The following is a 17,700-nucleotide window of genomic DNA, read 5'->3' as shown; positions in this document are numbered from 1 at the left end:
GGCAGATCTACCCCCTGTGGTATTGTATGTTGGATTAAGTTAAAAAGGAGGCCTGTGTGTCTCAGAATATGTAGACCTTCTTTTTTCATCTGAAAGTTTTGAAGTGCTTTTATTATCTACTTGCATACAAGTAGACTATGGGTAGATTTATTAAGCTCGGTGAAGTGATAAATTGTCTGGTTTTTATCACCGGCCAATCAGCTCCTACCTCTTATTTTTCAAACCAAGCCTGTAACTTCACAAGTAGGAGCTGATTGGTCAGTGATAAAAAACCAGACAGTTTATCACTTCACTGAGACTATCAGAAATGCAACAGACTCAGACCTGTTCTCCACCTGTTTTGTGCTAAGACCAGTGTCTCCAAGCTCCACCCTCTACCAGCTACCATGCAGGGCCTGGTCAAGGTCAATGACCAGTGGAGGTCAACTGACACCAGTCAGAAATTATGGCAGCAGCGTGTCCATGCATACAGAGCAGCAAGAGTTTCCATATGGTTTACATATGGAAACTCTTGGTTTACATATGTACGACACATAAAAGGAATCACAGCTAATCCTAGTAATTATTCTTAGATGATTTCGGACCTGCACACATTAGGCCTTATTGATCACCCCATTTGGGATAAAAACTGAATAACACAAATTTACAAATACACAGACTAAATAGTATTTTGTCTCTACAGAAAAATAAATCTATTACACCATATTGCTATATAATTTCAATTATTTGTGTTGCAGTGGATCCAAGTGAGGAAAACTTGGATGAAAAAGCAGAAGATACAGATTGTGATGGTTCCTCTTTACCTGATGACTCTCCCGAGGTAAGGTAGAAAAACATACGTATAGAATGATCACTGCATATCATTTATGTGACCTCTAACTATGTGACTAGAGTTCTATTTATCAAAGCCCTAAACCTTGAGCAGGATGTAGTCAAAAGATTAACAATAGCAATGTCAACATTTATGACTTCTACGTTAGGGTTAGAGTGCAGACCGGTGAGTGTAGGGTTACACACTACAGGGAGTTATAGGAAGAACTACCGTAATGCTGGATGATTGGAGGCCTGACCAGGAAGTGACCGTCACATGATCTGGAAAACTGTCAGCATTTTGTACCCAACTCAACATGACTACTGTATATAGTCAACAAGTGCATGTACGGAGCTGGAAACTGATCACTACATAATATTGTTTAGTGTGAATGCACTATATTAATTGACAGGAAATTGTTGACAATATCACTTAATCATCTAGTGCAGTGTTTTACAACCACTGTCCCGTGGCACCCTAGTGTGCCTTGAGCTGATCTCAAATGTGCCCCCAGATCTAGAGATGCTCAAACTAGTTTACAGCCACCACCAGTTAAACTGTTATTTACTGGTCTCTTCTTTTCATGTAGAGGGCCAATGTATTTTATTTTTGTTACCTGTGGGGATCAATGTGATTGTTTTTTATATGGGGGCCTATAGGCTCTGAGCAACCTTAGATCTGTGTGCATGTTCCACATCATTCGATGGCCGGCGACCATCAAATGATGTGGGTGTTAGAAGAAGAAAAAGGGTTTGTGGAGCGCTCAGGATAATATTTAATTATTCAATGAATGAAAGTGCTTAAAAAATTAAAAATTGATGATCAGATGGGTATCACATGAAAATACAAGTTAATTTAATTATACACATATATGATGACACAATTAATAAAATAGTGAATACAATTGATATTGCAATATTATATGGCCCTTAATGGCAAAACAGAATATACCACTTAGAAAGGACATAAAATACTTAAGGGGTGTCCATAGTTCCTGCTGGAGGCCTTGGTTCTTTGATCCACTGGTGGGCAAAAAGATGGAATATATTACCTCACTTCTCGGATCGGCTCCAGTGATTTAGCAGGTGGTAACCAAATTTGTAATCCAGGCTGCGGGTTCCGGAGAGGGTACGGGGGGGGGTCCGTGGGGGAACAGGAGGAGTAGCTGGTTCAAGGGGATAGTGTAGAGTAGTCCAGTGTCCAAGTGGTGCTACAATGCCTGTGAAGTGAAATAATTCATTCTCATTGCTACTAGTACATAATTCTCTGCTACATTACAAGCTCTACTACAGCTGTGACTACCTGATATAACTACAGTACCTACTCTACTGCAGTTGATATCATTAATGGTCTCGCACACATTTAGTAGTAAATACTATACTGTTACTGTTAGACGCAATTATTTAGCCAGTGTTTCGCACAACCAGTCCTCAGAGAAAACTATAGTGCACTTCCCATTTCTGAACACATGTACATTCATTACTGAGGGACACACTTTACAAGCTCCATGAGTGGGGCTAACTATTTCAATTGTGATTGTGAGAGATCTGGAAAACATGGACTGTTGGGATTATTTGCTGTATTTTGGAAACACTGACATAAACAATTGAAAAACGAATGTAATAAAATTAGAATCTACATTTTTTTTTTTAGAGGTCATATGATATTAAACTGTTCTTTTTTTCTTTTATACAGCCAGTCAAAGTAAATGGCGTTGGATCTTATAACAACAGGAATAGGACTGACAGGTATGGAACAGAAGGCACAGAGCCAGATCAGTGTTGGTTTAATATTCACAATTACATGGCATGCATTGTGTACCCATGGCAAGTACTGATTACATACTGTAGATGGCTTAATATGCAGTGCAGTAACTACACTACATTACCGAATAACAAATCATTCTCAGTCTTGGTGTTTGCTTTCTTACGCCTCCCAGACATGGAGCAATACACTGTGCATTTTGAACTAGATTGCATTACATCTAGATCAAAACGCATGTGATGGGCTAAAGCAGCCTGCATTTGAAACTAGATGTGATGCAATCTAGTACACAAAGTACGGGCAGCACATACTTTGTGCTGTGTGCTGGAGCAGTGCAATGATATTTGGCGTTTAGCGGGGGCAGGCATTCCCATGCCCAGCGGGCAGCGTTACAGGGCTCGCAAAGCAACAAATTACAGCTGCTTTGCGAGCCATCAGAATCAAGACCACTATCTCTGTAAGGCACAGTTGCCTCAGTTTCTCATTTCCCCTTCTGGTCTACATTATATACCACATGAGGAACTGGAAAACTAGACTAAGCGATGTCTGTGGTTTTAGTTAAAACTGCACAGCATAGGATGTAAGTTAAATGGATATTACTTCAAAGTAAGGGATAAACTAAAATAGCTTTGGTTCTTTTTTTTGGTGGACTTTTACATAATTAAATTGACACCATTGATGTGCCTTGTTTTTTTTTTTTTTAATTACTTAACACTTCCCCAATGGTGCAGAGAGGAGGTAGTTTTTACCCGGGCCCGGCCAGTTGAGGGAGCCCTGGTCCTGGTTCCCCCCCTCCCTCTCTCCTGCCTGCACATCCACTCTTCAGTTCAGTGAGAAGGCTGTCTGCAGCTGCAGCAGCCTCTCTCCCCAACCCAGTACACAATGCTGTGTGCTCAATGGAGAGAGAGGCAGCGGCAGAGGCAGTCAGTCCTCTCTCCCCGTGTGCTGAAGAGGTGGGGGGGGGGGGGGGGAGCAATTGCACTCGCATTCCCCGCTGCCCATTATACCTATTACTGACACGTCCTTACTGCAGTTTTGACATGAGGGCGGAGTGATCACACCCTCCTGTGTTGGCCATGCCCCATTACCAGGGCCTGGCAGAGCTGTCGGCGCCACTGAGCATACCTCCCAAATGTCAAGGTTACAGGTGGACTAGCCAGTTTTCCTACTGTCTCGCTCACGGACCTCAGTGTCCCACCTGGGGAAAAAGATGGGTCGAGCAATGTCACCCCTGCTAGCAGCTGAATAGATGAAGCGTGGATTTGGAAACATCTATATACATTGCAGGGAGAGTGCTAAACATGCCCCCAAATTATGTGGATGAGGGGTACCACAAGGCTTTGCCCCCATTTCGGACGTGATTTTGAGTTGGGGGCATAATAAGAAATTGGCTGGGAGAGATTTAAAATGTGCGGAGAGAATTAGGGGCAGATGTACTAAGCAGTGAAAATAGTGCAGAAGTTGCAACCAATCAACAGTCACATTATAAATGTTGTTGCAGGGCTGGTTGGGTGCCATGGGCAACTTCTCTATTGCTCATTTCTACACTCTTTTCACTGCTTAGTGCATCTCCCCCTTAGATTTGAGAGGTATATGTCCAAACTAACATTTCAATTGCAGTGTAAAACTAAAGCAATCCAACATTTATGGCTTTCATGTAAAGGCAGCTAGTATTTACCCTGCATGCAAAATAATACATTTATTTGCACCCCTTAAAATGCAACATGGTTTGTAAAGATACAAAGTTGCTTTGTTTATTTTGCTTAGCTCCCAACTCCGAACCAGCCCATTGTGTTTAAAAACCCTCAGTGACATCACTGTTTATATAAAAAGGCAAGATAAATAGCTGATATCCACTGAATTAGAAAATACTGATGGTATTTATATGCCATAATGCCTCTATATTGCTTCTCTGATTATTATTCTACATGTGATTCTTTATCAGACTGCCAGCACAGTCCCACATGAGGAAAACGGTGGACGTTGATTGTGATGGAATGCTAATGCAGTCAAAATCTAAGGATCTGATTGGTAAATACCTATTTTATCTATTCCTAATCTTCTGTGAAGTTGGATACACACTAAATGATATATTGGGGGAATTTCCCACATTGTGCAATGTAGATTGTAAAGATATATCGCACATATTGTATAGTGTTGATCCCCTGATCCTTCGTTCTTGGCCGATTTTCACTAAATCGTCCCTTTTTATGTGCTGCAAATCCAAGGAGATGATTCCACGGCAGACATGGTGGTGTTACGTGGAGCATATTGATACATCAAATGGTGTCGTATAGTGGATTGTTAAGTGTGTATGGTGGATGCAATGTGTCATTACATCGCATCGCCATGCTGCTGGATTGCTCCATTGGTAAGGTTCACAGCTGTTCTGCGAGTCTATGGGCTGCCATATTGCAACATGCATACAAACTGAAATCTAAATTGTGTGTAAGAATACAGCAGTCAGTATTTACCTTGCACAGAAACAAAATACTCCCCCAAATCTAACTCTAACATATCATGCCATGATCATTTTGAAGTGTACCTGGCCTAATGGAGCCTACACTCTGGGCAATTTCAGCCCATTTTCTAAGCAACCTGATTAGATCGCGTTGAAAATTACACTTCATCGCTCCGTGTGTAGGGGCCATAGTGACAATCCTGCTGAGCGATTTGTATAAATAAACAATAGAATCATAACGGAATGTGTGTTTTTCCTCTAACAGATACTTTCAAAGGGATAAATGAAAAGCTTTCCTCTATCTCACTAGTCCGTGTGCTGCCATCTGGCCGGTATGCAGGAAACAATTTAAAGGTGGTCATACGTCAAATACGTGGTATGCTTGAGCAAGGTGCACCTGCCAAGGAGTTTGAGGTAACAAACAGAATAAGCCGTGTAATGTAAATCATGTAGAGTAAAATAAAATGGAGTCAGAGTCACAATAGACACAATATTCCCTATCTACTGGAGATCTAAGTGGCCACACAATATTGGGTTCCTGGGTGGGCTCTGGCAGGTCTACTGTAATACTGACTAAACAAATTCCAAATATGTAGATTTTAGAATACTTTTGTATGACTTTAATTATACAGAGTATTATTAAATTAAATCAGTCAGGATTCTGCAGGCATTGTCGGGATTCCGACGCCAGTATCTTTACCTTCAAAATGCTTTTGAGATGCCCAACTGCATCCCCTAGGTGCACCATGTACTGTGCTCTGTGGACATTCTTCCAAACAATAAATAACTCTGAGGGTTTGGGTGTACATTGCTTAGAAGAAGTCTGCTATGTAAGTGTAAACATATTCGCTATTACGTGCAGTTGTGCAAGTTTCATCTTTTGCGACTAGTTGTCATCAGCAGCATGCATGTGCTCACTGCCATATACTAGCTGCAAAAATAAACTTAGCTTGGTCTGTGTCCTAGTTTACATAGTCTTCATTTGTGAGAACACACCGTCACTGTACCAACGTTCGTAAGCCCCACTACAGCCCGGTTCTACATCTGTAGATATGATCAGAATGCTTACCACTATACATCACTATTCTGGTGTACACCCATTATTGGAATAATATAGATAGGTCTATGTTTAGCTCTGCATTAGCAGGATAGGGATACGGGGGGGGGGGGACGGAACTTTGTATATATAAAGTTCCAAGGTCCTGACAGAGACTCTGTGGGGGCAATTTAATTTTGAGTAATATTGGGGATATGTGTGGGTACACTGGTAAGGTAATGGTAACACATATAAGAAACTACGTTACACGTTTTACCTTGCACCTCCCATACATAATTATCCTTGAACTGCACATTATTGACTTGCCTTATTTATTCAGTGTTTCCCAATAGGTGGATAGTATAATATCTATTACTGTCTAACTTACATTTACTTATTTCAAATACGGAATACTCTGCTTTCAATATTGTTTTTTGTTTACTCTCCTTAGAACATTCAAGATTTAAAGCCACTGGATGAATGTCTCATTGGACAAACCAAAGACAATAAGAAGAAAAACAGATACAAGAATATACTTCCATGTACGTAGGTCCCTGTTCACTACAAGTCATGTTTGTGTTTTGAGTGTTTTCATTATTCATTTGGGGGGTACATTTGCCAACCCTGATTGCAGTGTTCCGCAGTGGGAGGAGTTGGGAAGTCCCTTTTCAGCTACTGCCCTGAATAGATGCTGTGTACATGTGCATGCCACCTAGTCATGTGCGAGACGGACTGCAGGCATGGCCAGCATCTCCCAGGGTGCCAGACAGTCCCCCGCAGTGATGGGGGAACTGTTTTATTTTCTTAGCTGTCCTTTTTAAAGCATGGTCAAACTTGGAAGGTATGAGCATATGTACTTTGTTTGTTTTACTTACTCCCATAAAGTACTGTAGTAAAACTACATGTGAATGCAGTATAATTAATGTATTGTGCGAAAATACACTTTTGCAGTAGAAGAACTGTAACTATTTAAAGCCAAACAGTATTTACTATATTATAAGTCCCCACTGAAAGTGCATTAATTTTAGTAATTATTAATTTCCTGCATATTGCATTGATTACACTAGCAGTACTCCCACACTTGAAGAGAACATGCACTTCCCTAATCACTGTTACCCTACACTGCTCCTTACACCGCACAGCTTTGTGCATGACCAGAATGCTAGGGGCCTGCATACCTGTTACTTGGTGATTTTGTACGACTGTTTCCTGAAATTTGCAATGCATATTACTGAACTGTATCTAGTCTTTGCCGCTACTTAATGTACTTACAGTACAGTGGCGTAACTAGAAATTTTGCGCCCCCCTTCCAAAAAAATGTTTCTCCATCCTGTGCGGTGCCCACGGAAGCAGCAGGGAGGGACCAGGGGGGAGAATGAGTAGAAGTGGAGAGCTGGGGACAGTCACAGTGCTACTCCAGGACCCGAGAAGGAAGTTCATCTGGTGGTGGGGGGGCCTGAGGTGGCTTCCTATGGCAGGCTCCACTTCCTGCTTCATAATCATTCAGTGTGTGCTCATGCTGGAGAGTCCCCCTTGTGGTGGCCCCTTCTCATGCTGCTGGCCGGACACAGCAGTGTGTGTGTGCAGGAGCCAGCAACAGCCTGAAACTGACAGCCAGAGAAAGCAGAGAGAAACCTTACCGGCTGTCAGATCTGCAGACCTCCACCCTCTTGACACCAGCTCCCCCCCCCCCCCCCCCCCGCCACCGCTTGGGCTGCGGTGCGCTAGTTACACCACTGTTACAGTAATATGGCTATATGTTGATAACTGATACATTTCTTGTTGTGTGCTGTTACAGATGATACCACCAGAGTGCCTCTTGGAACAGAGGATGGGTACATTAATGCAAGTTTTATCAAGATGCCAGTTGGCAATGAGGAATTCACTTACATTGCTTGCCAGGGACCTCTTCCCAGTACAGTCCCAGACTTCTGGCAGATGGTATGGGAGCAAAATTCCACAGTCATTGCTATGATGACCCAGGAAGTGGAAGGAGGGAAGATAAAATGTCAGAGGTACTGGCCTGATGAGCAAGATAGACCCTTATGGATAACTAATGAACTGCAACTTACACTAGTGAAAACACAGCAGCTGGAAAGTTTTGTCTTAAGAGTGTTCACGTTAGAGGATGTTCAGGTGAGTACGTGTTTGTGCTATAAAACATGACAGAACTATCCTCCTATTTACAAAGCAAGTTAAAAAAGTTTGATCGAAAATAACATTTGCATGTACTTTATATAACCAATTACAAGATCTGGGGCAGTGCTATTTGGCCTACATGTTACTGACTACCTGCCCTCCTGTCTTTTCACTCATTGGGCCTGATTCTGAGTCACACCCAGGTCTGAATGAACTGTAGACTTGCATCGTAATATATATGCTCCACCCACCCTGTTATCTCCATACATAAGAGTAGCTGTTGTCCTGATCACTGGCACTTACACCATGCCAGGTGCAGGCGATCTGTTTGGCTACATACCCATAATACACCCTGATACACCCCAAAATGGTTATCATGCTTATGTTGGCATTGTTGCTACCCAGAAAAGCAGTCGCGGACAAACGGCTGTTATCCGTGCCTTTCTGAATCATCTGCTTTCTTGAAAAAAAGACATTGTAGCCCAGAACAGATGCACAGTAATGTAGTGTACACAAGGTTCAAATTAATTTATTTTTCTATTCGATGTTGCTTCTGTATAAATAGACTCTGCAGGCAAGACAATATAGTACAGATATAATATAGTACAGATATAATATAGATATAATATAGTATAGTACAGCTATAAATAGAATGTGTACACAGTACTGTGCGATTCGATTGGAATAGAATAGAAAGTAAATCGCACCATGTGTACACCCCTTAAGTTAAGTCAGTCAATGAGGCCACAAGTGAAGTTTTGTGGGACTCGAAGCCAGGTCCGCAATTTAATCTAAGCACTTTTATGAAAAGTTATTTAACAAAACTCTTAAAAAGATTAAACAAAAATCTGTAGATCTAATAAAATAATATGCTTGGATTTATAATGAGGAAATCCAGAGCTTGAAACGCCAGCACCAGGAGATCAACAAGTATCTTAAACATGTAATTGGCGTACGGGTGTGGTATAGTGTTCCGTCAGTCGGGATCCCGACAGTCATTAGCCTGATGTCTGGATCCTGACTGGCAAGACTCAGACAGCATGGCGAGCGCAACAAAGCCTCTTGCGGGCTCGCTGCGCTCGCCACGCTGCGGGCACGGTGGCTCGCTACGCTCGCCACCTATTCTATTCGGAGACCCCCACGAGGGATAATAGCCGGTGGCCATCGGGAAACTGTCTGTCTGTGTCTTAACAGTCGGGATCCCGATGTCGGGTAAATGACTGTCGGATCCCGACTGTCGGGACCCCTTCCAGCACCCATTTATGCTGCCAGCACGCAGGAAATGCTTTCAGTTGCATTGCATATGTGTCGTTCTTGTAATGTTGGCATTCCGGGGGGCCACATGTTCTTGTCAGCATTATGAATGTGTAAATTACAAGATTACAAGAATTATGTACAGTTTATCAACTTTTCTGGTTTGTACAATAGGGTTTTCATTAGTGTGCAGATATTTTTAGTTAGGATTGCTTTATATCCTTGTTCAAAAAAAAAAAAAAAAATATATATATATATATATATATATATGACTTTGTTTACCCATAAGGTAGCTAGCAATTGCAACATCCTGCATGCCATCAGTTTAAATGTGTGCATATTCATTGTTCTTTAATATTTCCCTTATAGGCTGGAGAAGTACGACACATAGCACACCTAAACTTCACTGCGTGGCCAGACCATGACACACCGACTGATCCAAATCAGCTCCTCACTTTCATCTCCTACATGAGACACCTATACAAATGTGGTCCCATCATCACTCACTGCAGTGCAGGCATTGGGCGCTCAGGCACACTCATATGTATAGATGTCATGCTGGGTTTAATCAACAAGGATTTAGAGGTAAGTAAAATACAAATGTACATAGATTTGGGTACTTATGTAATATCTGGGCTCCCGTTTTTCTTATGAGGCCGTGTCCCCTCGCGGGGCTCGCTGCGCTCGCCGCGCTTCGGGCACGGTGGCTCGCTGCGCTCGCCACACTATATAAATCAACTCCATGCGTAGTTGGATAGTAGGGGTATGAAAAAATGGGGTGCATTTAACATGGGAGCCCAGATAATACATAAGTACCCAAATAACTGTAACCACAAATGTAAAATCTAGAAGCTACCTAGGGGGACTGTTTGAGTTGACTTATTACTCTGGGTTTCAGTTTTATTTTACATGCCAGATTATGATGCAGTAACGTTCTATTAAGCAATGGTCATTGCCGATTTAAATTACTTTGGTGCAGGATCTTTATTTAATAATTGTACATTTTCTAGTCAAAATACAAAACTTTCCAAACAGTAGTAGACATTGTTTCACCTATCCTACTGAAATGTTTTCATTTGCATATAAGTAGTCAAATATCATACACAACAGTGATAAGAGTTTGTGCTGTTATATTATTATAATTCACACAGGATGGGAGAGTGAAGACACAAAATTATCAGTTTCTAATAGTTTGGGAGAGTATATACTATTTTCATAACCAGACTTAATTCATTCATTAATTTACTCAAAAATGTACTGCCATGATTTGTAATTTATCTCCCACTCCCTCTCTCCCTCCCTCTTTCCTTATACAGTTCAACATCTCAGATTTGGTGCGAACAATGAGACTTCAGAGGCAAGGGATGATCCAAACAGAGGTAAATAATTGTAACACTGCATCTAAAACCTTTGTTTTTCCACTTAAATACATTTTTATACTGTATGTGTGGGAATAAAATCACTGGTAATAGATTTTTTAATTGGTAATTCAAAACAGTGATTATCATGACCAGATTGGTCCACCTGCTTGAAGACCTGGCCAATCAGTTCACCTCCTGGTGCTCTGTTTACATCAGGGGTGGGGAACCTCAGGCCCAGGGGCTGTATGCAGCCCCCGTGGTCAGTCTGAGTGGCCCTCCCACCCGCCCGGCGGCTTTGCCAGGAGTCAAGTACAGGGGAATCTCGCAAGAGGATGGTATTTCTTGCGAGATTCCTCTTAATCAACAGCAGCCGGAGACTGTCAGTCCTATTCAGCGGCAGCCGCTGGAGCGTGGGACGACTGCAGAGAAATTTTTACATATGGCCCCCGAAGGATTTTTTCCCCATACAGTACAAACGGCCCAAAAAAGGTTCCCACCCCTGGTTTACATTGTAAGCCTCAATGCCATGCCCTCATGACACGCCCCCCCCTGATGCAGGGTTACTCCCCTTTTACAGTGATGATTTTTAGCACCAGTCCTTCATAGAAACATAGAATTTGACGGCAGATAAGAACCATTTGGCCCATCTAGTCTGCCCCTTTTTTACCCTTCAGGTAAACTCAACCCTTTTTAATCCTTATTTCTTTGTAAGGATATTCATATGCCTATCCCAAGCATGTTTAAATTGTTCTACTGTCTTAGCCTCTACCACCTCTGATGGGAGGCTATTCCACTTATCCACTACCCTTTCTGTGAAGTAATTCTTTCTAACATTTCCCCTGAACCTACCTCCCTCCAGTTTCAGTGCATGTCCTCGTGTTTTATTACTTGTTTTCCTTTGAAGAAAATTTCCCACCTGTACTATGTTAAAACCCTTGATATATTTGAAGATTTCTATCATGTCCCCCCTTTCCTTTCTCTGCTCCAAACTATACATGTTAAGATCTTTTAGTCTATCCAGGTAAGTTTTGTGATGTAGGCCATGAACCATTTTAGTTGCCCTTCTTTGTACACTCTCCAATGTATTTATATCCTTCTGAAGATATGGTCTCCAGAACTAGACACAGTATTCCAGATGAGGTCGTACCAATGACCTATAAAGTGGCATTATTACGTCTTTTTTTCTGCTACTGATTCCTCTCCCTATGCAACCAAGCATCTGACTAGCCTTCCTCATTGCTTTGTTGCATTGCCTCCCTGCCTTTAAGTCACTTGAAATAGTGACTCCTAGATCTCTTTCCTCCTCAGTAGTTTCCATTATAGTACCCTTGATACTATATTGCGCTTTTGGGTTTTTGAGTCCCAAGTGCATAATTTTGCATTTTTTAGCATTAAACTGTAGTTGCCATTCTCTTGACCAATTCTCAAGTTTACTTAGATCATCAGTCATTTGATTTACCCCTCCTGGTGTGTCTACTCTGTTGCATATCTGTGTATCATCTGCAAAAAGGCATACTTTCCCTTCAATACCATTTGCAATGTCACTAACAAAGATATTAAAAAGCACTGGTCCAAGTACAGATCCCTGGGGTACTCCACTGGTAACATGTCCCTCCATAGAATGCACTCCATTTACGACAACTGTCTGTTTCCTATCCTGCAACCAGGTTCTTATCCATTTAATTGTTTTATAATCCAATCCCACACTTTCAAGTTTATTTAGCAGCCTGCGATGTGGGACAGTGTCAAATGCCTTACTAAAGTCTAGATATGCCACATCTACAGCCCCCCCTTCATCTAGTATTTTGGTCACGGAGTCAAAAAAGTCAATGAGACTTGTTTGGCATGATCTCCCTGCAGGAAAACCATGCTGTTTTGGATCCTGTAAATTGTTTAATTTAAGATATTCCACTATTCTTTCTTTTAATAGTGTTTCCATTATTTTCCCTACTACTGATGTAAGGCTCACTGGTCTGTAGTTACTTGCTTCTTCTTTGCTTCCGCTTTTGTGCAGTGGAACTACATTTGCTTTTCTCCAGTCCTCTGGAACTGCACCTGTATCTAGTGACTGGTTGAATAAATCTGTTAATGGTGCTACCAACACATCTTTTAGTTCTTTTAGTATCCTTGGATGCACTCCGTCTGGCCCCATTGATTTATCCACTTTCAGTCTTGAAAGTTCTGTTAGGACTTTCTCCCTAGTAAATGTACCTCCATCTACCTTATTTTTATGAATGTCCTTGCAACTTAACTGTGGTCCCTTCCCTTCTCCTTCTATAGTGAATACAGAGCAAAAGTAATTATTTAGATGATCTGCAATTGCCTTGTCTCCCTCCACCAAATTCTCAGTGTCTGTCCGCAGTCTTATTATTCCTCCATTTGATTTTCTCCTTTCACTTATATACTTAAAAAAAGTTTTGTTTCCTTTATCTACCGACTGAGCCATTTTCTCCTCAGCTTGCGCCTTGGCACGCCTGATCACTTTCTTAGCCTCTTTGCGTCTGGCAAGATACACTTCTTTGTCATTATTATTTTGAGTCTGCTTGTATGTCCTAAAGGCCATCTTTTTTGCTTTTACACTAGTTGATACCTCTTTTGTAAACCACACTGGCTTCCTTTTCCTGGTACTTTTCTTAACCCTTTTGATACAAAGGTCTGTTGCCTTTAGTATTGCACTTTTTATTTTTTTCCACCTCTCCTGCACTCCTTTCAAGTTCATACAATCCGCTAATGAGTCGCTTAAACATCTCCCCATTTTTGCAAAGTCAGCCTTCCTAAAATCCAACACCTTAGTTTTTGTGTGACTGGAGTTGGACCCTGCCTTGATACTAAACCATACTGCTTGATGATCACTGGATCCCAGGTTCTCACCCACATATATGTCTGATATCCTGTCACCATTTGTGAGTATTAAATCTAATATTGAGTCTTTGCGAGTAGGCTCCCTCACCAATTGCTTGAGAGAGGCTCCCTGTAGGGAATTTAGAAATTTGCCACTTGTAGATGATCTTGCAAAAGACTCCTCCCAATTCACATCAGGTAGATTAAAGTCTCCCATGATTATGACTTCTCCCTTTAAAGCCATTTTAGTGACATCAAGCAATAGGCTCCTGTCCAAATCCTGCCCCTGGCCTGGTGGCCTATAGATGACCCCAGTACGAATAATGTCCTTCTCCCCCATTTCTATGGTCACCCAAAGGGCCTCAGTTTTTTCTTCAATGTTTTGTATTAAAGTAGCATTTATGTTTTTCTTTACATACATTGCTACCCCTCCTCCGATTCTTCCCATTCTGTCCTTCCTAAATAAATTGTATCCCAGTATAGCTACGTCCCAGCCATGGTTCTCATTCCACCATGTCTCTGTGATAGCCACAATGTCTAGGTCATCCCCTGTCATTATTGCAATTAGATCAGGAATTTTGTCTCCTAGGCTTCTAGCGTTTGCACACATAGTTTTAAAAATTTTGCCTGTGCCTCTGTTATTCCTAGCCATGTTCATACAGTACAAAATCGAAATCTAAAGTTGAAATTACCTGTTTGATGATGTTGTTCAATGTCTGTTTTAATTTTTTTACTGTTCAGAAAAGCTGCAGGTCACTAATTCTAAGAATATAGTGAGTCTGTTCAGGTCAGGCTACACCTGAACACTAACGGCCAAATGGTCAAAGGAGATAATTTGCACTGTGTTTGAGTAGACATCAGGCAGAATGCAACACTAAACTATGCTTCGCTGAACAACTTCACCAAACAAGTAATAACAATTACAATCAATTCATTAAATCAGAACTTTTCAAATCATACAAGAGTTTGCATAACACAGAAATAAAGAAAGCATATTGGAGATGAATTACATACTCTTGAGGTATCAATTCAGTCCATGTGGGTTTTTGTTGATTTGTAGTAGTTTGCCTTCAGTTTTCCTTCGGTGTAACGCAGGTATAACGCTCGTAGTTTTCCCACTTTAAAACGGTCCACTTCAATACAGGGCCACAGCTAAACTATGGCCACAGCCTATCCGGCCACAGCCGTATGCAATGAGAACTAATATACTCTAACAATGCCTTCTTCCCAATTTCCAATAATTGGAATCTACACCCTCAGTCCCCACCCCCTGCTATACAGAGCAATAAAAGTGGCTTACAAAAACAGTTCTGGCATTCCAGGATACTATATCTCTTTTAGAATAAAAAAGACATGCCTCACTACACACAGGCAAGGTACTGTTGTTATTTACACAGATCAGATATTTGGTTGAATTTACCTATAAGACAATCCCACACACAAGGGATGCAATATTCTGCAGTGAAGACACTTGCTTGCAAATGGACCCAGTAGAGTTCAAAAGCATGTGGATTGTTACAGCAGAGAGAGATAGTCTGCACGTATGCCTGTGACAAAGTTGAATTTACCTATAAGACAATCCCACACACAAGGGATGCAATGTTCTGCAGTGAAGACACTTGCTTGCAAATGGACCCAGTAGAGTTCAAAAGCATGGGTTACTATACATCTAAAGCAGCGGTTCTCAAACTGACCCAAAGTGGGTCCTGACCTTCTCAGTATGGGGTCGCGACTCAATGTTGCTGACCATCAGGCCAATGACTTTTCTAAGCTCAGTTAGTGATTTAAGGAGTTTGAAAAATCTGTTGAATTGTCTGTTGCTTTAGACTCCTCCCATCATTTTGGCCCTTATTCTGATCGGTGCAGATATATCCTCGTGCGTTCGGGCCGCCAATGTTTTGTGTCTGCGCATGTGCAGAGGCGTCTCTGCGCATGTGCGAGCGGGGCGTACGGCCAAATCCCGCATGATATGTGAACACTCCGAACAGGGGGTGGAGAGGGGCGTGAAGGGCTATTTGTGCTCATTACCATATGCATACGCCCCGTGTTTCATGGGTGTTCCCATGCAAACGCTGGGCGTACGTATGGTAATGCGGCCGTGACGCACGTGTAGGGGGCGGACATATGACATTGCCAGATGTCAGCTGCCCGCCCAGATCCCTGCTTTTGCACGGAAAAATGTCCGTGTGGTCTGAGGTTGCGGGAGCTGGTGGAGTACTTGGTCCTGCATTCGATGGTCTGCGACCATCGAATGATGGGGGAGGTTCCCTTAGATGGAGGAGGCGTATTCCGTGTAAAATACACGTGCGGTCCGTTCGGCCAGCTTCTTACCGCGTACGGACGGAGTTGGCGATCCGTATGGAAGGCGGGGTTTCGCACGCACGGTCCTGGCCGCATAATCGGATCCGGCCGCACCGACCAGAATAAGGCCCTTTGTGCCTCCACAATGCTGACATGCATGTGCTGTCTGCTGACTACACATGTGATGTGATGACCTTCTGCAGTAACTTGCTGGGGTCCTGTTATATTTTTTATTGTCTAATGGGGTCCCAGAGCAAAATAGTTTGAGGACCCCTGATCTAAAGAGTTAAAAGCTCATCTAATTTTGGGTTATTCAGAGACAGAAACACTGTTTAAATCTGCAGGATGCATTCCATCAAGTATACATAGCATTATATATATTCACATTTCTTTGCAATACACACAACTTCATATGCTTTTGGATTTCTGTTACAGGAGCAATACATTTTTTGCTATCAAGTTATCCTGTATATTCTAAAACGGCTGCAACTGGAAGAAAGAAAGAAAGGATCCTCTGAACCATAATGTATCCTAAATCTCTCCAGAGAGACATAAGCCCTAACTAGGGGACTTTTATATACCAGTAAATAATAATTAAAGAACAAGAGCTGCATTTTAGTAGCTTACTTTATATCAAGCTCGCCAGGTACCAGCTTCAGTGGATGCCAAGTGCAGTTGTTTATGCTGCTTTTTTTTTATTTTTCTTTATGACAGAAGGGGTTGTAAATTCAGTATTTTAGCATAATACAGTAAATGTGTTACAATGGTATACATGTTTGTTAACATGGTACGCATGTATATTTGCAAACAAGTTTTTCATGTATATTAAAAAAAAAATAGTTTTGTAGTTGATACTTGAACACAGTATGTATAAAAAAAAACAATTTCTATAGACCAAAATGTAGTAAGTTTATTGTAATTATTGCATACATTTTATAATGTTTACTTATATAGAGTTTTATGTACTATTTATATACTTTTACAAAAACAAACAAAGCTACAGTGTGCCTGACTGTATGAATAGGTACGTAATTATTCATCCTGTAAATAAAATACAATTTAAAATGTACATACACCTGTATGTTAAATGTTTTCATTTTATAATGTGCAGACTTTCAACAAAATTTGGGGTGTTAGGCAAAAAAATGTTGCAAACTCCCTCCCACCTCTTTTCCTACCAATGGCAGATTTTACCTATGGGCTGCAGCCCTCCCCTCAGGTAAAATCTGCCACCCAACACAGTGTCAGTGAAGCCTGATACAGTCCTATTGGCAGTCTTACCTGTCAGACAGACAGGGACACACAAGGCAGTCCCATTGGCAGGTCTTCCCTCCCTCCAGGACTGCCAGCCTGGGCTGTGATAACTATAGGAAGTTACTCTCTGCCTTATCACACCGCCCAATCCAGCTTCTATGGGCTGTAGTCATTGCAGTCCATAGAAACCATCGCACTCAAGCCGCCGATTCTTCACATGCACCGGTCCCATCCCATTGTACAGATGCCAGTACATGGACCTCTTCTCTCTGGTATGGGTAACGGCAGCCCCCCTACATAAAAAAGGAAGGAGCCATCCCTAATTCCCAACCCACTTCTGTTCCCACTCACCTGTGTTGTCCTCCCTCCATTCCCAACCACTAGGATCCACCACACACCATCCTTACCCACCAGCATTCATTCTCATGATTCCCACACACTGGGATCCATGCCGTACCATTTAGTATCCACCTTCCTT

At 41.8% G+C, this 17,700-nt stretch overlaps 1 protein-coding gene across 8 annotated transcripts in view; it reads left to right on the top strand.

Moving 5' to 3' along the window:
• PTPN13 (protein tyrosine phosphatase non-receptor type 13) overlaps window positions 1-17,001 on the top strand; it is a 250,652-nt gene extending 233,651 nt beyond the window's left edge. For all 8 annotated transcript variants that reach the window (XM_083176389.1, XM_083176417.1, XM_083176443.1 and 5 more), the window contains 9 exons: window positions 738-820; window positions 2,507-2,559; window positions 4,521-4,606; window positions 5,302-5,450; window positions 6,524-6,614; window positions 7,871-8,208; window positions 9,835-10,050; window positions 10,782-10,844; window positions 16,404-17,001. In XM_083176389.1, the coding sequence (XP_083032515.1) occupies window positions 738-820; window positions 2,507-2,559; window positions 4,521-4,606; window positions 5,302-5,450; window positions 6,524-6,614; window positions 7,871-8,208; window positions 9,835-10,050; window positions 10,782-10,844; window positions 16,404-16,493 (1,169 nt within the window). In that variant the 3' untranslated portion in view covers window positions 16,494-17,001. The remainder of the gene's footprint in view (window positions 1-737; window positions 821-2,506; window positions 2,560-4,520; window positions 4,607-5,301; window positions 5,451-6,523; window positions 6,615-7,870; window positions 8,209-9,834; window positions 10,051-10,781; window positions 10,845-16,403) is intronic.
• The last annotated feature ends 699 nt before the right edge of the window (window positions 17,002-17,700 follow it).

Source organism: Crinia signifera, chromosome 1 (genome assembly GCF_055691185.1).
Source record: "Crinia signifera chromosome 1, ASM5569118v1, whole genome shotgun sequence".
In the NCBI taxonomy this organism is placed as follows: Eukaryota; Metazoa; Chordata; class Amphibia; order Anura; family Myobatrachidae; genus Crinia; species Crinia signifera.
The sequence above is the reverse complement of the archived record's forward strand: the minus strand, read 5'-3'. Positions and strand labels throughout refer to the sequence as shown.